This window comes from Calliopsis andreniformis, chromosome 4 (genome assembly GCF_051401765.1).
Source record: "Calliopsis andreniformis isolate RMS-2024a chromosome 4, iyCalAndr_principal, whole genome shotgun sequence".
NCBI classification, from domain to species: domain Eukaryota; kingdom Metazoa; phylum Arthropoda; class Insecta; order Hymenoptera; family Andrenidae; genus Calliopsis; species Calliopsis andreniformis.
In genome coordinates, this window is record NC_135065.1 from 11,355,302 (window position 1) to 11,382,551 (window position 27,250).

General features: G+C 44.1%; 1 protein-coding gene and 2 long non-coding RNA genes across 3 annotated transcripts; 1 reads left to right on the forward strand and 2 right to left on the reverse strand.

Annotated features, from left to right (window-relative positions):
• The first annotated feature begins 495 nt into the window (after nt 1-495).
• LOC143178534 (uncharacterized) lies at nt 496-8,565 on the forward strand. The gene is made up of 2 exons (XM_076377259.1): nt 496-746; nt 8,352-8,565. Exons 1-2 carry the CDS (start codon nt 496-498, stop codon nt 8,563-8,565), a joined length of 465 nt encoding a protein of 154 aa, XP_076233374.1.
• Nucleotides 8,566-24,063: 15,498 nt separating this feature from the next.
• LOC143178472 (uncharacterized) lies at nt 24,064-25,005 on the reverse strand. Its single transcript, XR_013001792.1, has 2 exons — nt 24,715-25,005; nt 24,064-24,536 (listed from the first exon to the last, which is right to left on the reverse strand). It is a non-coding gene; the product is annotated as an uncharacterized LOC143178472 (long non-coding RNA).
• Nucleotides 25,006-25,027: 22 nt separating this feature from the next.
• Nucleotides 25,028-25,496, reverse strand: LOC143178471 (uncharacterized). Its single transcript, XR_013001791.1, has 2 exons — nt 25,391-25,496; nt 25,028-25,190 (listed from the first exon to the last, which is right to left on the reverse strand). It is a non-coding gene; the product is annotated as an uncharacterized LOC143178471 (long non-coding RNA).
• Nucleotides 25,497-27,250: the final 1,754 nt, after the last annotated feature.

Genomic DNA, 27,250 nt, shown 5'->3' on the forward strand with positions numbered 1-27,250 from the left:
AAAATCTAAATAAAATCTTGCACTCTTAACACAAATTAAAAACAATAATAGTGTTCCCTAATCTTAAAAAAACGGAAGGAAAGAAGAAAACCCTGAAAATCTTCTCTTCACCCCAAATTAATCTGAAGTTAATGATTCTGCGGAGCCACTGCAAGTCCTCGCTTCGTCTTCCCAAAAAAAGACAGAAGCAGAAGACTCAATCAAACACACATCGAATCAGTAATCCCTGATATTGAGGGGGAGTAAAGGTTACCGCGCCTTCGTTCCATGCACGACACGTCGGAAGACGGGAGCAGGACGATGGTCGTCGTCGATATTCCCCAGAATGACCACGAACTGGGGGCCCTTTTCCGTTGGAAGGTCGAGGGACGTACAGGCTCGGTTCCGGGTGGACGACGAGAGGACGAGCCTGACATTTCGGCGAGTGGTGCTGCTAATGAGGCTCCTTTATGCTAATCGCTCGCGTGCTCGCCACTTCGGGGCCCCGCTCGGCTCATGAATTTTATCGGGGGCCTCCATCATTTTCTTCGCTGCCTTGGAACCGCGATTGAGTCGTCAGAGCGAGAGAGGAGGCCCACTTCCGTTACCACGAACCACCTCTGCGGGGCCTGCTCGGGGTGGAAGTGTCGCCGAGGAAAAATCGGGCCCTCTGCACGAGCACCACGAGCCAGACAGGGCCTGACCACTACGTGGATCGTGAGAAATGCATTCGTAAGGACCCGCTCGACGATGCACCGTTCTCCTAGGTGAGCTTAAGGTTTAATTCTAAGGGGTTAATTAAAATGAGGCATCTCTCCATTCACTACCTCTTAACGTAAAATTAAGAAAAATCGTGAACCGAAGGGTAGTGAAAAAATGATACCACCATTAAGAAGATTTACATATTCCTTTATTTGATACTCGGTAAGAATATAATAAAAATATCGTCAAAATTGTCTGACCCAAATGCAGGCCATAAAACAGAGAAAATTTACTAATATCTACTGAGACGTAGATAAAGAGAAAAAAAGAGTCTATTCAACTTCAGATATGAAAAATCTTGTCACGGATGGACTCTGACTTTTCTAAGCTCAATGACCCCTCCACCCAGCGTCAACCCACAATCCACAACGCACAATTCTTTCGGTATTCTGAAGCGCCATGCCTCGTCGCTGGGGACCAGACTGCAGAGTGTTGGCAGGGTTCGCGCGTGCAAGGGAGTCGGATCGAAAGCCAGCAAAAATGTATATCAATTAATTTTCTCACGGCGGGGCGTGACTCTCGACTTTGCGCCGCGTGACTCGTTACACCAAGGCCGGGGCCTTCGAGCTATCGTCTGGCTTAATTCTCCGCCGCTTCACGACACTGTACGGCCCGCGTCAGCGTTTCTCTCTTTGTGCTGGGCCTCACGTACACACACGGGACACGTACGCCTGTCCCGCGGACAGAAAAGCCTCCTGCAACCCTTCAGGGACGCGTCCATCCGCGCGCCAGCTTAACTCGACTTCTTTCTTCGCCGAGCGAGCACCTCCGCGCGCCGCAGACCCTTGCAGAACCGTGGCCATCGCTACGGGGTGTCATGGCACCGCCATTTTTTTACCTCTCCATCCTGCTTGACCTTGAGGTTTCACGAGAATTCGAAAAGGGGATTTTCTGGCTTCGATGCTGGATGTATGAGCGTTCTTTAATGGAACAAAGCTTGGCTGCGTACAGAGATTTTATTGAATTATGCAGAGATTAATTTACTGTGCGAATGGGATTCCTCCATCGCGGTGTGAGATTTGTGGACCTATTCTTTTATCGCTTAATGTCAGCCGAATTCCAGGCACCTGTGAATTCCAATCCACATTCCTATTTGTTTTTTTCAAAGTATTCATGGAGCACGCGGTTAGGGTGTGAGAATACCAATGAGCATCGTTTCAGCGTTTTCTCGGTTTTTACGTACATTCTGCACACTTTCTGTTATGAATCTTAACAAGTTTCAGATAATTCTGGAGTCTGGTCAGATGTCAGTATTCACTCGCAGTTTGAACACTGTCCATTCAGACTTCTAATAGATAGTATCTACTTATCCGCTTTACGCGAGTGACTAAATATTTCTAAAATACCTGTTCAATACCTAAATGTAAAAATAATATAACTCTTAAGTTATTCCAATTTTCAAACATTAAAACTCAAAGAACTTAAGGATCAAAAATTCCTCAGTCCAAATTCAGCCTCTCCGATAGTCGCCCTAATTAACTAAAGACTCGTACACAGCGACTCCCAAGATCGACAAAACGAGATTTCCAAGTTCTGTAGAGAAGGGGGAGGCTCCATTCCTCCTGCTCATACAGGCCCAGCCACACAATCATCCCGTAACAAATGGTATGGTGGGCCTTATCCCTACTATCGTGGCAGTAAAGAGGCGGATGCCGCAATCGCGTTCGCGGTCGATTAGTAACGATTATGCGCGATTAAACGACGGCAATTACGAGGGGGAAGGGGAGCGGGGCACGAACGTCCTTGCAAGGATGAGGACGAGCAGCAATGGATCTCGTAGCCAGCTCCTCGCGGAATACCTCGCGTCGTTCGTTTCCACCCAGACGTTTGTCATCGACGCTGAATGCGATCTGATAAGGATTCTCTTCTCCGCCCCCTCCTGCCCGCCGTTCGAGACGGGACGCGGCTGGGATTCTTTGTACGGGTGGTTTTTAAGGGACACTGGCTGCGGAATTTATGTTCGACCAGGGTCACGGTGATGAGGCTCCTTGAGGCCTCGACGCGTGCTGGGCTTTGGGATCTACTGGAACTTGGAATAGTCGGGATTGGGAGGCTGAAATTAAAGGTGAGTCTGCGGAGATAGGAGTATCTTGAATTTTTTGAGAAATAGGGGAGTTTTGTGTGAGCTGGGATATGGGATTAAGGGATGAATTTTTGGAAATTCTGATAATTTGTAATTTTACAGAAATAGGGCAGACTTCAATTTGAGTAGATTAGTGTGATGAACGATCCTCGATTCTAAAATTCTCAAAATTTCATCACGCGGCTTCACTCCCGTATTCAATTCACGCAAAGAACAAGCAACTCCAAAATTTCTATCGATACAGGGAAGGTAGCACGTCAGGAAGCCAGCTGTTTAACAAATCACACGTCGTTTCCACAGAGTTATTGAGTAGACGAGGTTTTTGTAATGGACTCCTAAGGAGCGCATTAATTTCTGCGTGATCAAACTCGGTGATTTACTCGCGAATCGATAGCCACGACCTCGATCGATTCGAGGAAAGCGACTCGAGTTCCTCGCCGTATCAGCCGCGAAATTCGCGGTCTCGAGGCGCCTCGGGACACCTGTAAACTCGCAGCTGCGATCACGTCGGCGCAGACGCGTCCCCATAGAGTTTCATTAAATTCAATGACGCCAACGAATCGAACGCAGATGCGCTCGTTAATCACGGATCGCGGGTCGATTCGTAACGAGCTGTCGCCTGGGAAAGGGAAATTGTCTGTCTTTGGACTCTGGATTCCGGAAAATTAGGAGCTCCTCGGGACGCTGAAGAATGGCTTAATTTGCTGGGGATTCATCGAACAGGTGTGTTTCATTGTCGGCGTCTCAATTTGCTTTTCACCTTATTCGGTTTCACTTGAGACATTTCAATTGGAGTTAGATTTATTTCGCGGAATTTCTGATGTTGCTTTCTTTGGTCGTTCGCCTTTTTTGCGACCTTTTTTTGATGATCTAGGATAGCGAGGATATCGTTAAAAATACGAGTGAATGTTTCTATACTTGAGAATAATTTTTTAAATGGTTTAGCATCTCTGTCCAACCACGTTGTCCAATAAACTATCGTATTATCTCACTTATTCTTAGAGCTGTCTAACCAGTTTGATAATGACATCATCGTAGCAAGTGTACAAATTCCTGGAACCATAACTTCACCTGATAGTTCACTTGTTTATTACTTCTTTCACTTCTGTACCTTCTCCAACCCTGAAGTCAGCAATCTATTTCAAAAGACAATTCATTTTTTACTGCAGCTCATAAGGTGCATCATAAATATTGTCTAAAGGACAGTTACCTTCGTTTCTCGTCTTCTGAACCACGGTACACTTATACTTCGAGCAGAGATCAAAGTTCAAACCGTCACCTGATCGCGGCACGGACTCGAACTCGGACGAAAGGGATCGATAGATCATTAGACGGACGTTGATCAGTCACAGGGACGAGAAGACACGTCAAGGCCCCGTGTACCTGAGCGCAGATAATCATCGTTCGTGTGGGTGACGTCACTTTCAGTGGCCTCGACGATTCCGAAGCTTCGTAATTCCGATTCCAATAAAATACCACCGACGCATCACCATTCTATCGTTTGTCAAGTGTTTCGTCAATGTCTGCCGAGCAAACAGAAGGGAGAATCATGGTCCGAGGACACGGATCGTCGAGTCGAGTTCAAAGGTCGAATGTTATCGCGGGCATGAAATTGGTAATTGAATTAAGATAAATTAATATCAGCAGTAACGCTTTATTTCATGATATCAGCTTTCTTTATAGACATAGATTGCTGGAAATTATTTCACTTATTTCACGCTAATTATCTAAACATAATCCTAGACTAATTATTGCGTTTTTTATTAATCGTAGAACCGATATAGAGAGCTCTGACCTATGACCTCTAACATTACCCATTTCTGAGATCTCCTATAACACCCCATTAAAATATTCGTATTTTGAAGCAAATGGGCGTACACGGTAATTAATTATAGACTCAATATTTTAGTCGCCACGCTAATTAAAAGGGACCAAAAAAATGATCAGATCTCGGTTGAAGTTAATTCGCTTAAGAACCATTGATAAAAACCACCAGAAACTAATTTAATTAAATATCGCGTCGGATCCTTCGAGCCACAGACTTCTTTGTGTTTCACAGCAAAAACTAAAACAAATGAAACCTGTTCCAAAATTTAATGCATACTGTCAGAACTCTCGACGAACCACTATAATCTATTCAACGAGCCAGCAACTCGAGATAACACACGTTGCATCTTGCTCCGAATTTCAGCTCACCAAAACCCCACCCTTGAAACGTAATTACAATCCAGATGAAGTTTACACTCCCGAGGGTACTCGACATCGTTGCTATTTAAACAGACGTTTATTTAACAAACCCCATAAGAGCTTTAAAAATGTTTGCCTTCTACGACAAGATTATCCTAGCAAACAAGTAGTACGTTTGTCTGACGAGTCCTGGATCGTATTCACCTATTTATATAATGCGTTAATTTCTATGCTACGATATATGACTTAACGAATGGAAAATGTCTAACGCCATCGAGTCGCCATCGTCTTTGAAGCGACACACATCTGGCTGTAAAAAGAATTAATATTTAATTATGATTCGCGCTGGATATTTAATTATCGAGCAGGATTAGTTTCAATTGAATTATCGATAATTGAATATCGAGATGTGATTATCCGCACTTTAGATGTGTAATGTGGTCAATTGACAGACGAAAAAATCGACTTGTCTGGTCGTGCGTTGATTTATAACTTTTTATTTAACTATTTATTTGCAGGCAACCTTCATCCATTTTTCATGATTTAAAATTTATGAATACTCAAAGAAGTCTACAATATTGTAGTTTTTTGAGTCACACTATATCATTCGCAACATTAAGTTTCTTTGCCCACCTCGATATCAAATTAACTAGAAGTTCCATAAAATAATATCCTACATTCTGATTCAGCCTGTCATCAAAACTACAACAGTAGAATATCTACTAATTGGTCAGCCAATTAGCTCCCATTTCTTCCGATAACTAATGACCCTTTTCTATATCATTATACTTAATTAATATCCTGATGAGCCATCGTTTCGAATTTTTTACCTCGTCCTTTTTTCCACATTTTTATTTGATGCTGGATCGTGAGACTACGTCGGGGCAGGATCATAAAATGCAGAGCCCCTTTCTTCGTGTATCGATATCATCTGAAATCTTGATAAGCCACGCTGGTAACTCGGAAGTTGTAAGTTGGCTAAGAAAGAAGGAAACTCGAGGATGTGGGAATTTCGAATAATCTTTATGATCACGGAAGCTTTCAATACTCAATCGATAAGGGTGATACAACCACGTGTGGAAAGAGTTATATGCATTCACTCGTGACCCCCTCGAGATTTTCAAGACTGACGTTCTCATCGTTCAAACCGAGCGCTAATACATCTTATGTTAGCGGAAGAAGAAAACAGGAAACATAAGAATTCTCAAATATATTCTTCGTAACACTATTTAAACTACTTACAATTACTAGAAAAATTGTGTACTTAAAATACACTAAAAGTACTACAAAATTTAGGCAACAGGTCCAATAAGTTCAGTTCAATCAATTCAGAACTCGCTTCAACAAAGCTGCATCACTAGCGAAAGTAGTACAACTCCACCATTTTCGATACCCCAACAATTATCAGCTAATATAATACCAAATAATAATCCTAATTTCTCCTGAAGTGGGAACGCGGCTTAAGGCGTGCAATCAGTAAACAACTCGTCTCTCAGCACAGTGTTGGCCAGCAGAGGCAAGCTCTTGTGTCGCTCCCATCATCAGGTATTTATCCCAGCAGAAAGTAAGACTCTTCGTCAACGGCCGATATTATCAGTCGGCGAAATCAGCGTTAACAAACCGTAGGTAGCAGGGAGAAGCGACATCGCCATCACAAAGAGGCAAGCACGCTGAAATCTGACTCCAAAGCGTTCCTGAGCGGGTTGATCGCTCAAGGGGTTAATAAAGAACGGCCTAACGGCATCGTAAGCGAACGTTTAATTAGCCTTCTTTGCGCGCTTGCCTAATCAGCGTCGTACGCTGCCTCTGCGCAGTGTTTCAGCGGGGCATAAAAGAAGGCTCGTTAATTATGGCGGAGTAACTGTTCCTTTGACAGCTCGTTAACGCTCGGTCGCAACGGAAACCGTGCAGTCGTCGCGAGGGATGACGAAAAGGTGGAAAAGTGTGGAAACGTGTGGAAACGCTCCTAACTTGCAAAGATCAGCCGAGAGGAATCCACACACGTGACCGCCCGCACGTAAATACAATTACATTAACGATGATCGATAAATCTTCTCGGAGAGAACGCGCTTGTTGCCCCCAATGAGAATGTTTACTCATTTGCGAGGTAAGTAATAACGGGACGTGGAGTACTACCGCGGCTGGCATAGATTAGTATGCGCGTTAATTTTATGCCTGTTGAGAGCGCAATTAAAGGCCACGTCACCGTTTCGAGACACGATAATCCTACTTTAGAGGCAGGCTGATGACAACAACGCCGATCCAAGGGATCTCGCGTAAATATCCATCTCCGCGCGTAGAGATGAAGCTTAATCCAGAGAGGGGTGCCAGAAACGAAAGTAGGGGTCCATAAATGGCGTCGCGCGTTTGCTCCTCGCGTGTACAAATATAGCTGTCCCATCGAATAACGATGAAAAATGAAAATGCACTGGGCCGCGGACCAGGCCGTGTTCCGAGAGCAAAAAAGTCTCTGTTGAAAGGGTGAAGCAGGGCGGGCGGGAGAGCTATTCGTGCGTGCAGAACGATTCTGCCGTGGATTCTTTCCGGGCCGCGAAGCAGAGGCCGAGTTAAATCGAGTGTCCAGAGATGAGTTATCGATCGGCCCCGTCATCGGCGACAGGTTATTGTTCCACGGCGTGGGCAGAGCCGCCGTAAGTCGGTGCTTGGCCCGAGTCGGACGGACTGTCGAGCGTCTTGCCGATCGTGTCGTGCGATTTGTCATCGTCCTGGCCCTTATGGCGTCTCCTCCCTTCGCATTCCACCGAGGAGATACACGGGACGTGGATGGCGCTCGATTAATCACCGATCGATCTCCCTTACGGAAAAAGGGGAAACGTGTATTTCGCTGGGAAGAAAAACTCGAAGGAGACGTACTCGTAGCGTGGGACGTCCAGGATCCATTCATGTCGATGAAATTCAATTGATCAATCGCTGCTTGGACTGTGTTCCGTCTTCGAGTAGTTTTAAACTCGAGGGAAAGTTCCTGTTGGAGCTAAAGGAACTGTCTTTTGCGAGCCTGACGCTTCCTTTAGCTTGTCAGAGGATGACAGCTTTCACTAGGTAACAGTAGTGTTAATTTTGGACTAGGAATATGGCGAGGTAAATTGAGGATCAAGTGGAGGTGACGTCTAATGTAAACTGAAGCCCCCGTCTTCCAATATTCTTGTCACTTCGCTTGTCTGGAGCACCAAAGATGCTCATCTCGCCGTCTGATTAATTTCAGTTCAGCTAGACTTATATTAATCTGATTGTTAGATAGTGCGCGACGAAAGAGCGATATAAATCGTATACATGCAGCAGTTTTAGAGCATATACTATCATTATCTCAATCTGTTTTCAGGTCTGCCTTCGCCAAGACACCAGTGGCCTCGCGGAGGTCTCAATGCCATCGGTTTCTTCTGGAGCTAGATCCCTCGGGGAGCAACAGTAGCCTCAGCGACGACGAAGAATGCAGAATCCAGTTTCTAGAAACACAATGTTTTTTTCCTGCCCGTCCCCCGATCGTTCACGATCGATTCGACGAGGTTCGATCGGCTTTTATCTCCTCGCACTAGCTGCACCGATCACGGATACACAGCTGCGCGGCCACCAGCGTCGAGATCAGAAACATAGTAAAAATGCTCCCTCTCCTGCCACCTCTTTCTTCTCAACCCGTTTTTCGCCCAGACGATCTTTTCGACGCGAAAGGCTGTCGCCCAGAATCGTCTCAGCCGACAGCCATGAAATCCATTAATTGTGAATTCCCTCCACGAGCTCGCTCGAAGATTGTTGAACGCGGCTCTGCCCATGGATCTAGGGTTCGAGACGGCAGCTTCTCGTTGCGAAAACCCGCAAGCTTCTCCACCCACGCCACTTCGGGGGTTCACCTGCCACCTGGAATTTCATTAATTAAACGCCGAGAATGAAAATCGCGCGCGACAGTCTGCTGGCTCGACGGCCGACGTTGGTGAGTCTATTTGGCTGGGGTGACTGGGTACTGTGATTGACTTTGTAAGTGGCTGGGTGTTTAGCTAGCGGGAATATATTTCAGTGAGACCTTAGTAATTATATATGTACATTTTGATTTACGTTTTTTCATTCACAATTAGGCAGAAAATAAATAGCGAATTAAATGTATTTTACTGTTTTTGTCAATCTATTATTCAGTAATAAAACGAGTAACTGTTGTACAGAATGGACTTCTTTAATTCAATTCCCTCACGCAAGAAACTGTCATTCATTGAAGACAGAAGAATTGTGATTCCCTGAATCGTCTGTCCTTCGCGCACGTGTGCGTTTCTTTCTCTGTTTCTCTTGGCTCCGAAAAAAACTGCGAACAAGTTTTTTCTGCCATATGGAAGGTAGTCCCCTAGAAAAAACCGGCTCTCACAGACGTAGCATAGACAGAGCGAAACGGAACAACACTTGCTGTCTCGGTTTTTCTTGACTGACGGCTCGTCGCGTGGCCACGTTTCTGGTTTTTGCCAGCCTGCACCTTTTTCTGAGGTTCTCGGCGTCAGCAAAATCGAGAGCGGAGTTCTGAGAAACGCCTCGGGCTAGACACGAGACATCGTATCAAGGAAACAGGCCCTGTGCGTCCTGATAGACTTTTGAATGAAAGCACAACTGAATCGGCGGAGTAAGTAACTTTTTACTACTGTCATATTTTCCTGCTGGCCAATGATAAATTTCCTCCACGAAATTTTGAATTCTGTCTTGAGAAAAAATTAAAATGAATAGACAAAATTATGTACACTTTTAACTTCGATTAAAAAGTTACAATAGTAGAATCAGTAGTTTTGTCGTCGAATAGCGCAGAATAAATTTTGCACAAGTGAATGAGTTGCACTGGAATCAGAGCATGTTTTTGACGCATGTGCCAGCTGCGTGGGTAGGAGCCGCGTTAAATTAGACATCGAAAGTTTGATTTTACGCCGCTGTTTACGCCGCCGGTAATTAACATTCGCCAGTGGAATCGCGTTAAATTTAAACTTTCGGCGCTGAAGTTACGCGGACATTGGGCTTGTTAATTCCAACGCGAACGTTGGTTTTGCGACGAAGCTGGCTGGCTGAAGTTAATGAAACTCGCAGGAAGTTCATTATTGAGTTTCGCAAGGTGTTTGTAAGCTCGGATCGCTATGTTGAAAATATTAATGAAGGTAAAAAAAAATTGTGCACTTCATAGGATATGGGAGGATGATAGAAAGAAATAAAAATCTTAAAATAAAAGTCAAAAAATTTATTTCTAATTATACGCATACATAAAGCCACATTTTGACATATATAATCGTATCAAATAGTCAAGTAGCACAGAAAACATCCAATTAACGAAGTATCACGTAGGAAAACATCACTCGGCATTCGATCCATAGATTCTCTGAAGCCCTGATATCCAATCGATAGCAGTTCGACCATTATCTTTTTTTATTTCCCTCGTACACGTCGCTTGCGCCGTCTTAAGGGCGTTCCCCATAATCCAAAGGCTACAAACAATCAGGTCGTGGATAGAAATTACAGTATTCAAGCGGCAGGCTCCCGTCACTCATCGCCCATCTACTCAAGCACAATGTTGCTACGTACGATTAAGATAGGATGGAAATTATTTGCCACAGATGCCTCGTTGAGAAGAGCATCTTCACTCGCGTCAGAGAACCGAAGAACCGCTTTGCATTCGCCTGCATTAAGTAGGTGGTGCCAGATCGCTAACAGAACCACACCAACTGTCGTCTTGTTTCTGCGTCGATGGCTCAAACGACGCGGAAGAACAGGCCGTCTACACTTGTAGGCGGGATATGGGCAGTTCTTGAGGCTCAATCGTTGATTTCTGATCCTAAAATATAGAGCAGATCTTGGCGCTGAATCTGCTGCGGCCCTAGATGCTATTCACCGTTGCTACGGCTTCGAAGGGGTCTGTTATCTCGATTGGGAATAAGTTAGACACTGCAAGTTTGTTGGCAGCATAAATCGGAAAGGTTGAGTGCGGTGAGATCAAAGTTCGATCGTTCGAGTGGCTTAGAGGAACTCCAGTGGATCGTGTGCGTTTAATCCCACTGCTCCTAGGCTGAAGATGGGATTTTATCTAACTTGGGGAAGTTTTGACAGCAACTATTGGTACTTGTGGTAGGCGAGGGATTTTTGGAGTAGGTTTTCTACCTTGCCGTTGGGTAATACGGGGGATTAAACGGTAAGTGTGGGTTATTCGTTTTCATTCTACAGGATAAAGTTGAATCTTTAGTTCAGTACACTGTGTAGGGAAAGTAGCACGGATCTCTGACAGCAGCAACAGATAAGTAGCACTAAAATCTTAAGAAAAGATAGTTCAAATATGTAATCCTGTATTTTTTGTGGTTTCTCATACTCTGTACTGCTCCCAACACTAACTTCTAACACTACTACACACTACTCCATACTGCTCGTCACTACTCGACACTACTCGACACTACTCGACACTACTCGACACTACTGGACACTACTGGACACTACTGGACACTACTCGACACTACTCGACACTACTCGACACTACTCGACACTACTCGACACTACTCGACACTACTCGACACTACTCGACACTACTGGACACTACTGGACACTACTCGACACTACTCCACACTACTCCACACTACTCCACACTACTCCACACTACTCCACACTACTCTACACCAATCCACATCACACCAGACCATCCTACACTATTCCACACCACTCCACACCACTCCACACCACTCCACATAACTCTACGCTACTCCACGCCACTGTAAGCCCCTCCACACCACTCCACACAACTCCAAACCAATCAAACCTACTCCAAACCACTCCCCATTTCTCCAGACCACTCAGTACTACTCCTCACAACACCACAACATACCACACTATTCGACAGCGCTTCAAGCCACGCCAAAATACTTTACACCACACTGAAAATTTGAAAGTTGCTCCTCGCGAAAATGGGAATTCATAAGTGGCGCCATCTATCGGTAGAAGTTGGAACTAAAATAAGAAATTATATTTTTAGTTCGGCCCTGAGCCGCTAGATGGCGCCACTTGTCAATTCCCATTTTCATGCGCAGCATTTTCGGAATTGACAAGTGGCGCCATCTAGCGTCTCAGCGCCGAACTAAAAATAAAATTTCTTCTTTTAGTTCCGACTTCGACCGCCAGATGGCGCCACTTGTCAATTCCTATTTTTGTGGGGAGCATTTTCGGAATTTCCAAGTGGCGCCATCTAGCGGTAGAAGTCGGAACTAAAAGAAGAAATTTTATTTTTAGTTCCACCTTTTCACCGCTGGATGGCGCCACTTGTCAATTCCGAAAATGCTCTGCACAAAAATGGGAATTGACAAGTGGCGCCATCTAGCGGCTCAGGGCCGAACTAGAAATATAATTTCTTCTTTTAGTTCCGACTTCGACCGCCAGATGGCGCCACTTGTCAATTCCTATTTTCGTGGGGAGCATTTTCGGAATTGACAAGTGGCGCCATCTAGCGGTAGAAGTTGGAACTAAAATAAGAAATTTTATTTTTAGTTCAACCCTTTGACCGCTAGATGGCGCCACTTGTCAATTCCCATTTTCGTGGGGAGCATTTTCGGAATTGACAAGTGGCGCCCTCTAGCGGCTCAGGGCCGAACTAAAAATAAAATTTCTTATTTTAGTTCCGACTTTCGCCGCTAGATGGCGCCACTTGTCAATTCCCATTTTCGCGAGGAGCATTTTTTGAATTGACAGGTGGCGCCATCTAGCGGCTCAGGGCCGAACTAAAAATATAATTTCTAATTTTAGTTCCAATTTCTGGCCCTATGTGGCGCCACTTGTCAATTCCCATTTTTGTGAGTAGCAATTTTCAAATTTTCAGTGTGATGTAAAGTATATTGCAGTGGTATGGAGTTCCGTGAAACAGTGCAGTATATTATGGAACAATGAGGAGTAGTACTGAGTGGTCTGGAGTAGTGTGGAGTGCTGTAGAGTGGCATGGAGTGGTGTGGAGTGGTGTGGAGTGGTGTGGAGTGATGTAGAGTGGTGTAGAGTGGTGTGGAGTGGTGTGGAGTGGTGTGGAGTGGTGTGGAGTGGTGTAGAGAGGTGTAGAAAGGTGTAGAGAGGTGTAGAGTGGTGTGGAGTAGTGTGAGGTAGTGTGGAATAGTGATGGGTAGTGTGAGGAGTAGTGTGGGGAGTAGTGTGAGGAGTAGTGTGAGGAGTAGTGTGAGGAGTACTGTAGACTAGTGTTGAGAAGTGTAGAGTAGTGGTGAGTTATTCTGTGACTGTGATTGTAGTGGTGAGTAATTTTCAGCTAGAGCTCACCTGGGTTTGGGATGGGGTTGTCGTGGCTGAGGATTAAGTACTGCTGAGTAACGTTAATATACTTGAGGAGTGCTTCTATAGTGTTGAGAACAATGTTATGTAGACTTATGCAGTGTAGAATTGTGTGAAATAATGTTTCACTGTATATGGAAGCGTAGGATACTGAAGGGAAGTATACTTACATATTGTATCCTGGCGATTTACATTAACATTTTCTAGTGTTGGATAATCGATTGTAATTCGATCGAGGCGGGTAAGCTGCATGCATGGCGACGCGTCTCGTGTATGTAATTACTTTCCACGCGACGGGGACATTAATTAGACGTAGAGAAATAATTAATCTCACTCGATTTAGGATCATCCTCAAGAATGTTGTTCAAAGGTTCGTGCGTACATGTAAACGTGTGGCTCACAGGATCGTCGACTAAGCTCAAGGATTTCGAGTTTCGAGGGGCCAGCAACCGCAAAAGATATAAACTTCATCCCTTTTTGTACCATATTTTATTTTATTTCGATTATAATTAATAGCACGAATAAACGATTACAGTAAAAGAAACATGGTGGATATTATTTCTTAGAAGTATCAAATATTCCCTGAACTGTATCCTACCAAATATTTAATAAATCAATTACGAAAGAACACAGACTTACATTTTCATTTTATCCTATATTCCTAAGCTCTACTCGAAGCTAGAAAAGTGTGGCTCGCATACTCACACGAATCGACGAGTTCGTCGCCGTCAGCTGAACAGATCGTTTAATCGAATTTATCACCGTCTCAATCTATCCTCGGATCAACGCTCGTAGTAAGCGCTATATATAGAAATTCCAGCTTCCTTGTAATTTTCACGTCGACTCTTCCTACTCGTTTTAATCGCGACATGTCCTGCGCGGACGCATAACGATCTCGGGGGCGGAGCAGCACGGCCGACAGGCTTCGATTATCGAAAATCAACCGTCCACGACCTTTCACCTCCGCGGATAATCGCACCGCAAGGTATGACTCCTGCCATCGTTATTTTCACTAACAAGGAAACATTCCCACTAGGCGGCTGTCATTCCAAGTAAATACTGACAGTGACAAAAACCTCAGCCAATAGCAAATAAATCATGACCTTTTAATTACATTACCATTACAGCAAACAAGCGCTCTAAAGGATCAGCCGTGAGCAGATGGCACAAAGCAAGGAAGCAGGCCACAGAAAATATCCCAAGAAAGCGATTCCCCTTGACACAGAGACGATCCCTCCCGCGAGCAGGAAACGGAAATCGAGTGGCAGGGTGCACGGGAGCCAGGGAGCGGTCTTTGATCGCGGGGCGCGTAATAACTCGTCGATGGGAGCTAGTGAGAGTCCTCTCCGCGTTCATTAAGCGTCGAGGACTCGGAGAGCTTAGCGTGTTTGCCGAAAGCAAGGTGAATTTGCACGTCGGGTGCTCTTACGCGACGCGAGGACGCCTACGAGCCGGGAAACGCAATTGGTTCTGATTTGAATTTCAAATTCCTCCTACCTGCCACCAGCACGGCCCAGAATCCGTGGAAGGGGAGCACGCGCCGCTTAAGATCGCAAACGAGCTCGAGAGGAGCGAGACGCTTCCTTTTCCTCCTCTCTTTCTCACGAAAAACGAGAGAGTCCAATCGCGGGGAAAATGACCGAGGAAAAGCTACGCCTGTTCGTCTCCTCCTTTCACCCTCCGCCTAGGTTCCCGATGATAATCGGCCAGAAGGGAGCACCCAACGCCAGTTCGAGGATGAAATGACGGGCGGGCTGCGGAGTCATCGGTTTTAATTGCAATTCAAATATTGAATTATGATGGCCCCGAGCGCGCTAAAGACGGCTCTTGGCGCGGTCGCTTTTGAACGTGCTTGCAAATTATCGGGCTGCCTGGGCATCGACTGTTATTAATTGCTCGTTGTTCGATGACTGTCGGCTGTCGGCGAGTGTCGTCGAGGCCTCATCGACGCCACGGTGAATTAATACCGATGGGAGATCAATGGGAGTGGGAGGTGTTCGAGAGGGCGAGCTGCGAGCAAAAAGGGATGATTCCTTGGAGGGAATTTTTAGAGAGTTGCTGGATTGTGTGTACAGTCTAATGGTTCTGTGATTAGAGGATTTAACGGACGGTTGATGCTTATTGCAGCCACTTTGAATATTCCTTACCCCAAAACTCTATAGAGTAGGCCTCAGGAACGATGACCACCGACAGTCTGACGCATCGGTTTTAATAAGGACATTACATTACGCGTGGAAGAAGATGATCGCTCGAGACTCGGGGTCTAAGAATAGAAAGGGAGTCCGTGATTTATGTCCGATTATTTATGCACCTCTGCTATCGTCGCGGTGCTCGTCGCCGAGCGCATGATCAACGCGGGCTTATCGATACCCGATCGCAGATCTGACCCTCTCCCTCCTTGAGACACAGTTTACGCAATAGCATATTTTTTTCGCCGCGCATAATTTTTATTTCTGGCCTTAACGTAATCGACGCGTCGTGACGGAACTAGAGGGGCTTTCAATTCTCTCGCCAGGACCTCAATTATCGAGTAATTAACCGATCGAGTCATCCTCGATGAATCAGCTTGATTCAGGATGTCTAAAACAACGAGTTAGGAACGTGTTCGAGTCGCGACGCCTCTGGCGAATCTAATCTTCTGCTCTTGTCGAGTGCTGAATTCCTGTAAATGGTCTCGATCGATCTTCGTTCGAAATTTCCTGTAGAGATTTGTGTAGAGAATGGGACCTTTGCATAGATTAATTATCGCTCAGGATTTGCATATTTTTTATATAGCACTTTGTTGAGAGAAGCTATTTGGAAAAATGAAATTGTCTCTATTGCTATTACGATCGAAATCCTGTCGATATTATCTTATAGCGTTTTCACGTTGTAAATGCGACGTGTTCCTCATTTCTTGAAATTATTATTTCTTCTCGTTCTCGTCCCTGATAAGCCAGAAATGAGGTATCGATGTATAAATTGAGCTCGGAAAGGTATTTGCTTTTGCTGCACCGCTTATTACAGGGCACCCCATGTGATTAATAATACCAAAGGACATTAAGGCCGATAGAAATTGGAATTGTAAGGATTCCTTCGGCACTCTGTCGTTAAATATACGAGGAATTCTCAGTGGCACCACCAGGTACAAATTGACCATCGCGAGCAGCGATGAATATTCACGATGAATGGGACGGATATAATGGATACCGTGAACTCGTAAAAATTCGACTCCTGGCACGTTGAAGGAAACCACTGGATTCACAATCGACATATTTATATTTATAAGTCTCGCAAATTGACAATGCTGTAATTAAAAGGAAGACGAGGAATGACTATTAAGCTAGAATATCACAATGAAAGAAGCACTGTTTAATAGCGCCATTAGACACATTTTGAATATTTTAAGATAGCTCAATCAATACTCTACGAATAAAACATCGCGACTTTATAATTAGCGATCATCGAATCAATTCATTTTCTCATGGATTGGGTTTATATTAAGTCTATGCTCATTATTATAGACGTAATCTGCCATTTGTCTGATACGATCAAATCGGTGGACACAATCAATGATAATTTGCTAAAAAAGGAGGAAAGCTTTTACGGTCTTGTAAAATCTCGCTTCGATTGGATTACACAAATTTTACGGCCCGTTCTCAATACAGTTTCACGACGTTATTTACGGCAATAGCAGCAGCACCAGTTCACATTCTGCCGACTCTATAGCAAATAACACGAATCGAGCCGCGTCTCGCTTTTCCTCCCAGAGGACAACAGTTAATTCTCCCGAACGCAAAATTAATTTCGCGAAATTATGACACTTACGTCTTCCTTAACGACCCGCACTGCAATCACAGACCGACGTTAGACTCCTTAATTACACTTCGCGTAGGAAGGTCATCGGAATCGCGAAGGTTAACGATTTCTTTCCCTCTTTTTTTCTGACCTCCCCCTGTCCCTTCTCTGCTGGCTCTCTTGCGAACGCTCTGGGATGAGCACTCTTTAAGAGCACTGGTATAATTGCCTGATTTTATGACGTAATAAAATAAAAGAGCGAAACAAAGCTGACCTGGCTGGCATTGTGCGCACTCAGCCCGAAGTATTCAAAGATTCGTGAGGCTACCACAAAATACAGAAATATGATTTTAAGTCCTGACATTTCTCCAATATTTCAATAATTAAATATTCAAATCGTTAACCTTCAAAGAAGTAATCGCACGCTCAGGCCCAAGAACCGTAACCACAATCGAGCACCTTTGTTCTAACTCGACTCGACAAACCAGAACAACGATAAGTCCATCCATCTTTAAAGCATTGCAGCAGCAGAGCGATAATTAAATTGAAATCCAGTTGTACCGCTTAGAACACTCGTTCCACAATAGAACTCGGTAAGCACGTTGTTAATTGCCGATCATTACCGACGTTGTCTAGGAGTTTCCATTATGATCACTGTTTTAGATCGTATCCTGTTGGAGAAACGTAGGTACAAGACCCCCTTTATTCCGTCTACATTGAGCCGCGTAGCAAGGCCCCCCGTCATTGGGAACCTTCGGCCTCTTGCTACAATGTGAGCATAATAATGGCCGTTTAACGGCGAAACGGTATGGAAAACAGTCTAATTGCGCGGATACGTTTAGATGCGGCTGTCGTCACCAGGAAACTGGCGGCGGAACGTGCCTCGAGACGTTGCGAAATTATATTCGCGGGAATAAAGAGCCGAAAGATCCCAACGACTCCAGATAATGAAACGGAATTAACGTTCTATGGATGATGAAGGGAAATTTAATTCGTTTTTTAATCCAGAAGCTATTGAAAAATTTCAATTCAGTTGTATGGTATGGTACAGGATAAATGAAAGCGTGGAATTTAAATTAAAAATTGAAGTGAAACAGGAACACTGGAGCAAATAATAAAAAGAAGTACGTTTATTACAGGATTCGGTCGGTTCCATAAACACAATTTATGGGGGATCCGTAATATCTCCACAGAGCTAGCGGTGTGGCGCGGTCCAATTTCAAGCACGTGCTCGAAATCACGATAATTCAGAGCACGTGCAGGAACGATATGAAGGTCCAGAGGTTTTTAGCCGCGCAGAGCAATTCGTATTTCGAGTCATCCCGACCATCTTAAAATCCTTCGCAGACATTACGATCATTTACATTTAGATTAATCTGTCGCCGCGGCGAGCAACATACCGCGACGCGCCTATTATTGATTATTCAAACACGTGAATATTCAAATGTGGTCCGAGCTTACCCCCCTCGACACGGTGGGAAGCTACTTTTGCCTGTTCACGGCCCTCAGATATCCTCGGCGATGCCTCAAAACTCGCTCCACCTTCTCTTCGCGGACATTTGCATTTATATTAGTCATTAAACGGACGATATTGTAGCAACATTAAGGGATGCTGCACGAAATCACGCCACTGGCTGGATGGTCCTGCTGTTCTCATCAATATTGCATGAACAGAAAAACTGATTAACTTTGAAGAATCGTCAACCGGTTTCGGTGATAAATCGACGCGAAAGCGTTTCCCCCCTCGACGATTTGGCACGCCTTTCGCGAGAGATCCTACGTCGAGCCTTTTCACCCCTCGCTGTCGATTGTAATTTAGGCCTTTTCGGGTTACTTGGTTCTGAGAATTTTATGACACGTTAAAGTGGCTGTTTCAGAACACTCCATTTTTTTAGACTATTTATTCTACTTCTTTTTTTTTCTAAATTGATAGCAGAGAGGTGATAGATGTTATGTAACGAAACTAGGAAAATTAAAAGAGTAGTCATTTCATTAGCCTGTGCCTGTTCTCCCTTGGATGCAGTAAATGAATTCTTTTCTCAATGAGATATTAATTATACTTACGAGTAGTGTACTAACTATAAAATGAATGGAAAGAATTCAAATGGAAATGAAAATAATTAGAATGAAATGAGAGTGGACGTGAAGGGATTAATTAAAATTCTCTCCTTTATGCTCCATAATATTCATACATTTTACCATTAACTAAAACAACCCTCTATGTTCAAAACAACAGTTTCCATTCATAATCCTCTTACTACACTTTTTCGGAACTCAAATTTGATTTGTCCTATTCATTTTTCGCAAAATTGTAAGCAAAATATTCATTCACAAACAGCCCACAATTAACCTACTTTCAATCAAGAAAAATACTCAACCTTCCTTTTAATGTTAATAATTTATTCGATAGAAACGATGACGATCTTGGCGTTGAAAATAGGATTCTCCTCAAGAGGAGAGTAGAAATAAAGTAGCGTCAGCATTTTACCCATTTCCTGCAGCGTCCGTATCTTCGAACGAATCTTCCTTAATTGAGGGAGCTTAATTAATGATCTAACGGTACGTCCAGCTTCCGGAAGCCGCATTTCGGCCGCTGTCGGAAGGTGACGAGTGTGCCTTCGATCCCACGAGCATTTGCATGTTTTTTTCTGATGGGACGACGCGTCATGTTCACGGAGATTATGGTAATTGAAACGCTCTCATTGCTCCACTGTGCCTCTAGACGTCGCATTTCCCCTTCACGTATTTTCTACCCTTTGCGAATTCCATCGACTGAACTCCTTTAATTGAAACTTCAGGGAACGTTCACAGGAAGATAAATAATTCGAGAATAAGAGAAAGTATCGAGGACATCTAGAGGAAAAATGACAATTGAAGTCCTCTTTACTTATTCGCTTCGATAGAGTCCTTACCGGGAATAAATGGAAATAATTCGATTATATTATTTCTAAGTAATTATTATACCCCCGAAAAAGTACAACTATAAATTTGCTCTTTCTTATGATACTTAATGTGATGAGTAAATGAATGAACTTTATCGTCCTATTTCTTTGCATTTCCAATTCGATAAGACAATACAATTTCGCGCAGAGCAGGTGGAACGATAAAACCACGAACATGGTCGTTAATAAGAGTTAATAAATGTCGAAGGGATTTATGCAACCAAGGTACTTCGTTTACGATGCCTGTAAATATAGTTATCGGGATACAGTTATGATTGTCTCTGTCGAGAGTAAGGCAAGAGGAGATGCAGAAGCCCGAAAATTGAAGGTACAAAAAAGCAGAACATAAAATTATTTATCAAATAACGCAATTACACTTCGCTTCGCGAGTTACAAAAAATATCAGCTCTAATAAAATCACCAGTAATCACCTATACACTACTCAACTTAAAGACCAATCACGACCCCCCAGAAACCATCAGCCTACCCTCCAAACGTCCTCCCAAAAACGCGAACCCTTTCGACCCCTGCCCAATGACCTCCCTTCACTCACAAACCAAACCACAGCCGAGCCACAGAACCCATCGTAACCGCGTTATGACTTCATCCAGGAGGACGCTGTTCCCTTTGTTGGTTCCAGCGGGGAGTATCCCACGGTAAGTCGGTGAACTCGGGGCCCAAAGTGCAGGGCCCAGGGGCCACGGGAGGTCAAGTACTCGGGCTGGGTCGGGCCGCAATTTCGGTAATTTCGCTCGCCGCCGCGAATCTTCGGTTATCGAACCGTCAGGGGGCGGCCCACGCGGGCCCACGCGCGTTTAGGAGGCCCTTCGCCCTTCACACCCCCGCAGGATTCCTCGAGAGAGCAGGGGGAGGAGAACACTCCTCGTCTCGATGCATGGTTCACCTACTCAGGCCTGCGGGTTATCGAGAAGTTCGACGGGAGGTCGATGCAGAAAAGAACACCAGGGGATTTATGGTGAGAGTCATGCTGGTCACCATAGCGTGAAACTGGCCACGTGAAGCTTTTGATAGCGTCGGGGGGAGACTCTACGTGGGAGACGGTTAGGTGTGAAGTCATCTGACCTATGTATAGGGCATAGAATTGTGAATTGGAAACAGTTTTCGAGCGATACGTGAAATCTAGATATCTCGAAGTAGTAGCGCCTCGTGATACACAGACAGGGAATAATAAATCCTTCCTTGGAAAATTTTTGAACACAGATTCTTTTCTAATTGGATGAACCAGACAGTCTCATCTAAATAATTAACATATTTTATAATATTAATGTCTCTGTTTTCGACAGACGTCTGCCTCTAAAAATAAAAAGAGGAAGCGCGTAATACATCTGAATAATTCGATTTCTGAGTCGGAAAGCAACAGAGATCGAGCTTAGGAGTCCCTCAATTAACACATCCTATCAAAGACGACCAGTTTCGGAAACGTTACGACAAGTCCAAACATCCTGCTCGTAGTTAACGATGCAACTGAATTCCGTTACGGAAGAGTTATGCTTGTACGTCGACTTCGTTGGAGCTAAACTGAACTTCGCAAGAACGGTACCACCTCGCACCGTTTTTTTCTTCTGCGAAGAACCATCCGCGACAAGATTTAAATACAAAAGAAACCTCGAGAAACGATCGATCTCTCACGTTGCGTATTTCAGTCGGCTCTCTCACTCCATCGGTTGTTATTTTCCATTAAATTGCTCGGAACCGTTCAGCAACGGTTTTATGCAGAACGTAGTGAGACTTCTAATTTGAATTTCGCGGGAGGAAGTGAGCAAGCGCTGTTTAATTAATGTGAATGCGATGGTATGGGGTAATTAGCGATAGGAAGAGTTTTTAAACGGTTGTTAAGGAGGTTTTAGAAAGACTAAAGAGAAAAAGAATAATAAGTTTAATATAGATAGAGTTTATTGATTTAATAAAAAAGATACCTATACTAATTTTTCAGCGAAGTCCACAGTATTTATAGGTACAACTTTATCTTGTGATAATTACTGTTTGCTGGCTGAGTCAATGAACCGAGCTGTCCTAAAATTGGGCTCTCCAGTGGGAGGGATGAAGCGAGGGTAATTAACTGTAAAGAGTATTGATCTCGACGTTTTCCACGCTATCTAGGACGTATCCACTTAAACAGGCAGGGGTGGATTACCAGTAAATGAATAATCCCAAGAGACTGAAACGACGTGTGACGGAAGCTTCGAATCGATCTTTGATCCATAGCCATTTTTAATTCTCAAAAAGTAAATGACTTCACATAAATTTCTATCGCTTCTGTATTACAACACTTTACTCCATCCACAAATTTTCATTTTTTCACTAAAATAAATCTCCACCGAGTCTTTAAAATACAATTGAAGAGATTTTTAATGAATTTTCTAGAATTCGACTGAAGGATATCAGGAGCACCAGCGTCAAAATAGAATCTACAGAGGCGAAAGGAGGCAGAAGTGGTGGAAGGAGGATGAAAGAGCCGAAATCAAAGGAATAATGGAGGACCACGAAAGGCTGGGGTCATCATCCTCGCGAATCCTTGGACGAGCTCTTTGCCTCTTTCGCTCGATTACGGTTAGCCTATTTGGAGGTCGATGGCTGGTTGACAGGAGAGAGCGACAGAAGGTGCTCGAAATCTTTCGATGAAGATATAACAGTTCATTAATTTGAAAGATAATTAAGGGACACTCGTATTAAAATAGTTTCCACATGCAAATTCCCTTTTAAATAAGTCGAGATTGAAACGCAACGAAACTTGTTCCTGTGTCAAATGAGAAAAGAAAAACTGCAAAGAAAAATCGACTGAGTTCCTGCTAATAGTGAGCGCGTTCCTGCAGCAGCATTCCACGCGAGGTCGATATCGCGATTGACCGAGGTGAAACGCGCGTTGTTATACAACACGACGTCCTTGAAACGCATAATCGTCCTCCGCACCTTACGTCAGTTTCACCATCTCGTATCGGCCCTCTTTTTATCCTTTTTGCAGGGCAATGTTTACCAACGCCTGAAACGCCAATAACATCTGCTCACTTTAGTACTCAATCCACCGCTTACCAATCGAAGTTCGAGCTACTAGATAAACGATAACGCAACGCTGAAGGGGAATTCTTAATGAAGAATTATTTGCCTTTCGTCGAACCTAAAAATTGCGGGCAAAAATTTGTGAAATCTTCTTGAATGATGGACCAATAAACTGTACAGGGAAACGTAAAGATGCAACAATTTACGATAATTACTTCCCAAGGCTGAAAACAATATTTCTGAAAAACAAAAAAGAAACGGTCGAGCTTCCCGCTCAATTCGAAAAGCAATTAACTAGCCGAGAAAGAAATGGAAATTTACGATTTCCTCTCGACGAACCCATTAAAGGCGACCGTGTAAATTATTAACCGAATCAAACAGTGTCGTAAAAGGATCTCCCCTCTTTTACGATTCCTCTCGCGTACGTATCGCTTCCGCTCGAGTTTTCTCGCAAGCTCATCGCCGCGATTTACCGTTTGCACGGTCTGCTGCCATTTTTCAAACGAAACGACCCCCGTTATCCTTACCCACAGCTCTGCGTGATGCATGGCTCGTGTTTAAACTGCATCAAACGAGAAAAGAAGATCGCTCGTGATTTATTTGGTAACACGCTCGCGCCGAATCAGCGGCGTTCCTTCTCCTAGAGAAATGTTTGTATAATAATGCGCTTTATTTTCACTTATATCCGTTATGGTTTCGGTGGCCTTGAAATTTATACCACTTAACGGATGTTCTGCGGCCACGACGCGGTATTCCCAGTAACGCGTTACGTTCTGTGCAACTGCCGAGGCATCGAAATCACCGCCATCAGCGGAATAGCAAACTATGAATGACTCGGCGATGTAAGTATGCGTGAATTGTCGTAAAAAAAATTATAGGATTTGTGGTAAAGAAGACTTGTCCAGTAATTCTGACATATATTTTTTATTAGATCTGAAATAAAACATTTACAGTTTCGATTAGTAGAAAAAGAAAAGCTTACACGGACTGTAAAATTATATAACGCCATAAGAATCATAAATTTTTCTTTAAAAAAGATTGCAATTTTTTAGGAATACATAAAGTAAGTAACACAAGAGTTATGTACCTAGAAGATTCTTGAACGGTACTAGAACATATTTCAATCCTAATGTAAATTATACCATAATATTTTAACACAAAGCCCCTAAGTTCTGCCCACAGCTCTAACCATTAAGGAACTACCTCCACTTCACAACGTTCCCCTCAACTCCAACTTCCGCAATAACCGTCTATTCGCGAATTCGCAACCTCGAAGCCCCTGGAAATATTCCTGTTAAACAAACTTAATATTTCATGAATGATGTGGCTCTAGAGGAAATACTGGTGTCGCACGTGCATGCGTGACGTTAGAACGCGACCCCTGTTGCAGCGAAACCACGTTCGTTTGCTTTTGCATTAACCAGATGCATTCTAGCGCGAGAGTGAAGTATCCTTCAAACACGCGTAACTTCACTGAAGTTTCCGTGAAGTGACTCCTCCTTGTACTGCTAAAATGAAATTTCCCTTTGAACCATGATAGATGCCTGGAATTCTTTGAATACTTTAAAGTAGGAAGTTTTTAAAAATTGACTTTTTAAATAATTTTTAAGTACAAGATTTCAAAACCCAAGAAATAAAGAATGTTGACCCCTTGTTATTTTAAAGAAGGCGACTTAAACTTACTAGAGCATTGACTATAGTGAAGACAGGGGACAAAGTAACCCAGCAATTCGGTCGACAACCCGTAAGAGAGTCCCACCAGCGTCTAATGAAACTCACGAAATACTGCGACCTCGAGACACGTTCAATTTTCGTTGGAGAACGTTCTGCAATGGTTACACATTGTAGACAGAACGCCAGGAGCGGAGTTAAGGGGAAATCGTGCGACCCTGTACACAGTGAATTACTTACAAAGTCATTTTCCCTTTTTATTCGCTAAAATAAATGCTCTCGTTGGCAAGCTGTGATATTTATTGTTCACGAGACCTGACCTCAAGTTTTCACTTCGCAATTCGTTCATTTAATGGCACACGATGTGGTCTTCGTGGCTGACATCGTGGCCCTGGGCTGCTGGCTGACATGTAGAACCTTTTTGGTATTCTAGGAGTGTAGCTGGAGAGCACTGCCAATATTGTCGCTGAATATTTTACTAGAAATTTCTGAAAAATAGGGACATTAAAAAATTAGACGATTAATAAAGGAATTAAAACTGAAAAAGTAAGTAAGAATAATTTCACTTCCCAGTCCAGAATATTCTACCAAAGATACAAAACAAAAATACTCTATTTTTTCTCTAAAATCTAGAGCCTCATAAATATTCAAATATTCCAACTATTTCCCATAAAGAAGAGATCAATACCCGCAACAAGATGCCCAGGGGAACCCAGAAAACGAGCCCAGGAATGCGCCCCATACTTTAATCCACGAACTTCCTCTCCAGCAACAGAGAATCACTCGACAAGCCTTGCAACTTTCCCAACTTCATCGCCTCTGGACCCAGCGTCCATCGCATTCTCGTTCCCCTGCGCAGCTTCCGCGGCAGCAATTAAAACATTCCAGCAGGAGCGTCCCGCAGCAAAACAGAAGAAAACGTTGGACACGCGCGGGCGAGGCGATCAAAAGGCGCATCCAGCGGAGGCTGAGCCGACGACGAGAGCAACGAGACCGCAAACGCGACTCTGACGAGGCTCCAGCCACCCCGTCCCCCCTTCATAATGGGGGATATCGCGCGCTCGCGTGATGCATCGGCGCGATCCCTCGCTCGATGCAGAAACCGAGCGAGGAATCATCGCGGAGAAAAGGAGCAAATCTCGAGGAGGGCAGGGTGGACCAGTCTCCCCCTCGGTTTACCAAATAATTGATGCATGCTCGAGCCTGCGCAGGGTTCGACGGCTGGGTAATGATGGGGGCGAGCATGCTCGCGGTTGCATCCACCCTGGCTCACGCGCGGCCTTCCAGCACCGTGTCAAATTGGACGCGCCGTGAAAAATGGACGGGGCAGGGAATCCTGGCGAAGGTGTTTCGGACGCCGTTTAAGGGTCTTTATATTACTACAACGCGAACCTTTATATAGGGTGGCACTCAAGTAAGTGGGACTTTTACTCTGTTTAGGACTGTGTAGATAAATAGTATCAGAACTTTTAAGTGACTGTATATGTCAAACTAAGATTAATTGAGACTGAGAATGTGATTGAGAATGCTTCGTTCCTATGTCAATAGTTATTGGGGAAGTTGGGGGAGTAATAATATAGATGAAGGTTGTCTGAATTGAAGACCTATTCTACTGATATCGATGCGTCTACCGCTGCAGTAGAGTTAGTCCTAAGTCAGACATACTTCATCTGTATTATAGGCCTTCTCTGAAAAGAGTATAACATATCGAAGAAGAATAACAATAGAAAATGCTGCCAAAGTGGGAGCCCTTGTTTAAGTATCACCCTATACCTCCTACGATCCCATGGACACTGAAGGAGAAAGGTGGTCTGCAATAAATGGGGACGTCTTGGGGTAATTTTGTCGCCTCCCTATATGAAAATGAAAAACTGTGGCACGCTGGCTGCTAACGAACGAACTGTCCAAAGCGGCCTCGAAGAGTCTGGGAGCAGCGCGCCCCAGGAACCGAGATTATTCATCGAGCGGCGTAACGAAGACGTATGGGGTGGAAACGATCCCGACTGGCGCGGAAGGCGGCGACCGATCTGGAAAAATGCGCCCCGTACTGGGCTATTAAACGCTGCGCGGCAATTTATTAATCGTAATAAAACGCGTTGGCGAGGACGGTTTCACGCGCAGATCCTCGGAGGCGATAAGGATGATTGCGGGGACGAAAGCTAGTGATCGGTCGAGATCTCCGTTTAATTATACGGAACGCTGCGCGCCGAGGACAGGCCTGTTTAATCCTTTCCGCTTGAGAAGCGTCAGGGGGATGGGGGTAGTCAAGAGTGGGGGAACCGTGGAGAATTTTGCTGCGATGCTTTGGACCCTTCTTTTCTTTTTATTTTCGTTCCCAGATTTTTTATGCGAAGTCACTGTGCTGTAGACGTACACTTAATTAACTATTAATTAGTTCATTATGATTCGTTAGAAAATAAAAGAAAATGGTGCTGCAGAAATTTTGGAACATATTTCGAATACTAAGTGCAAAATCATTAAGTTAATTACTCAGATTTCGAGAGAAGAGAATTATAAGAGACAGTAAAAAGTTAGAAGAGAGCGGTGG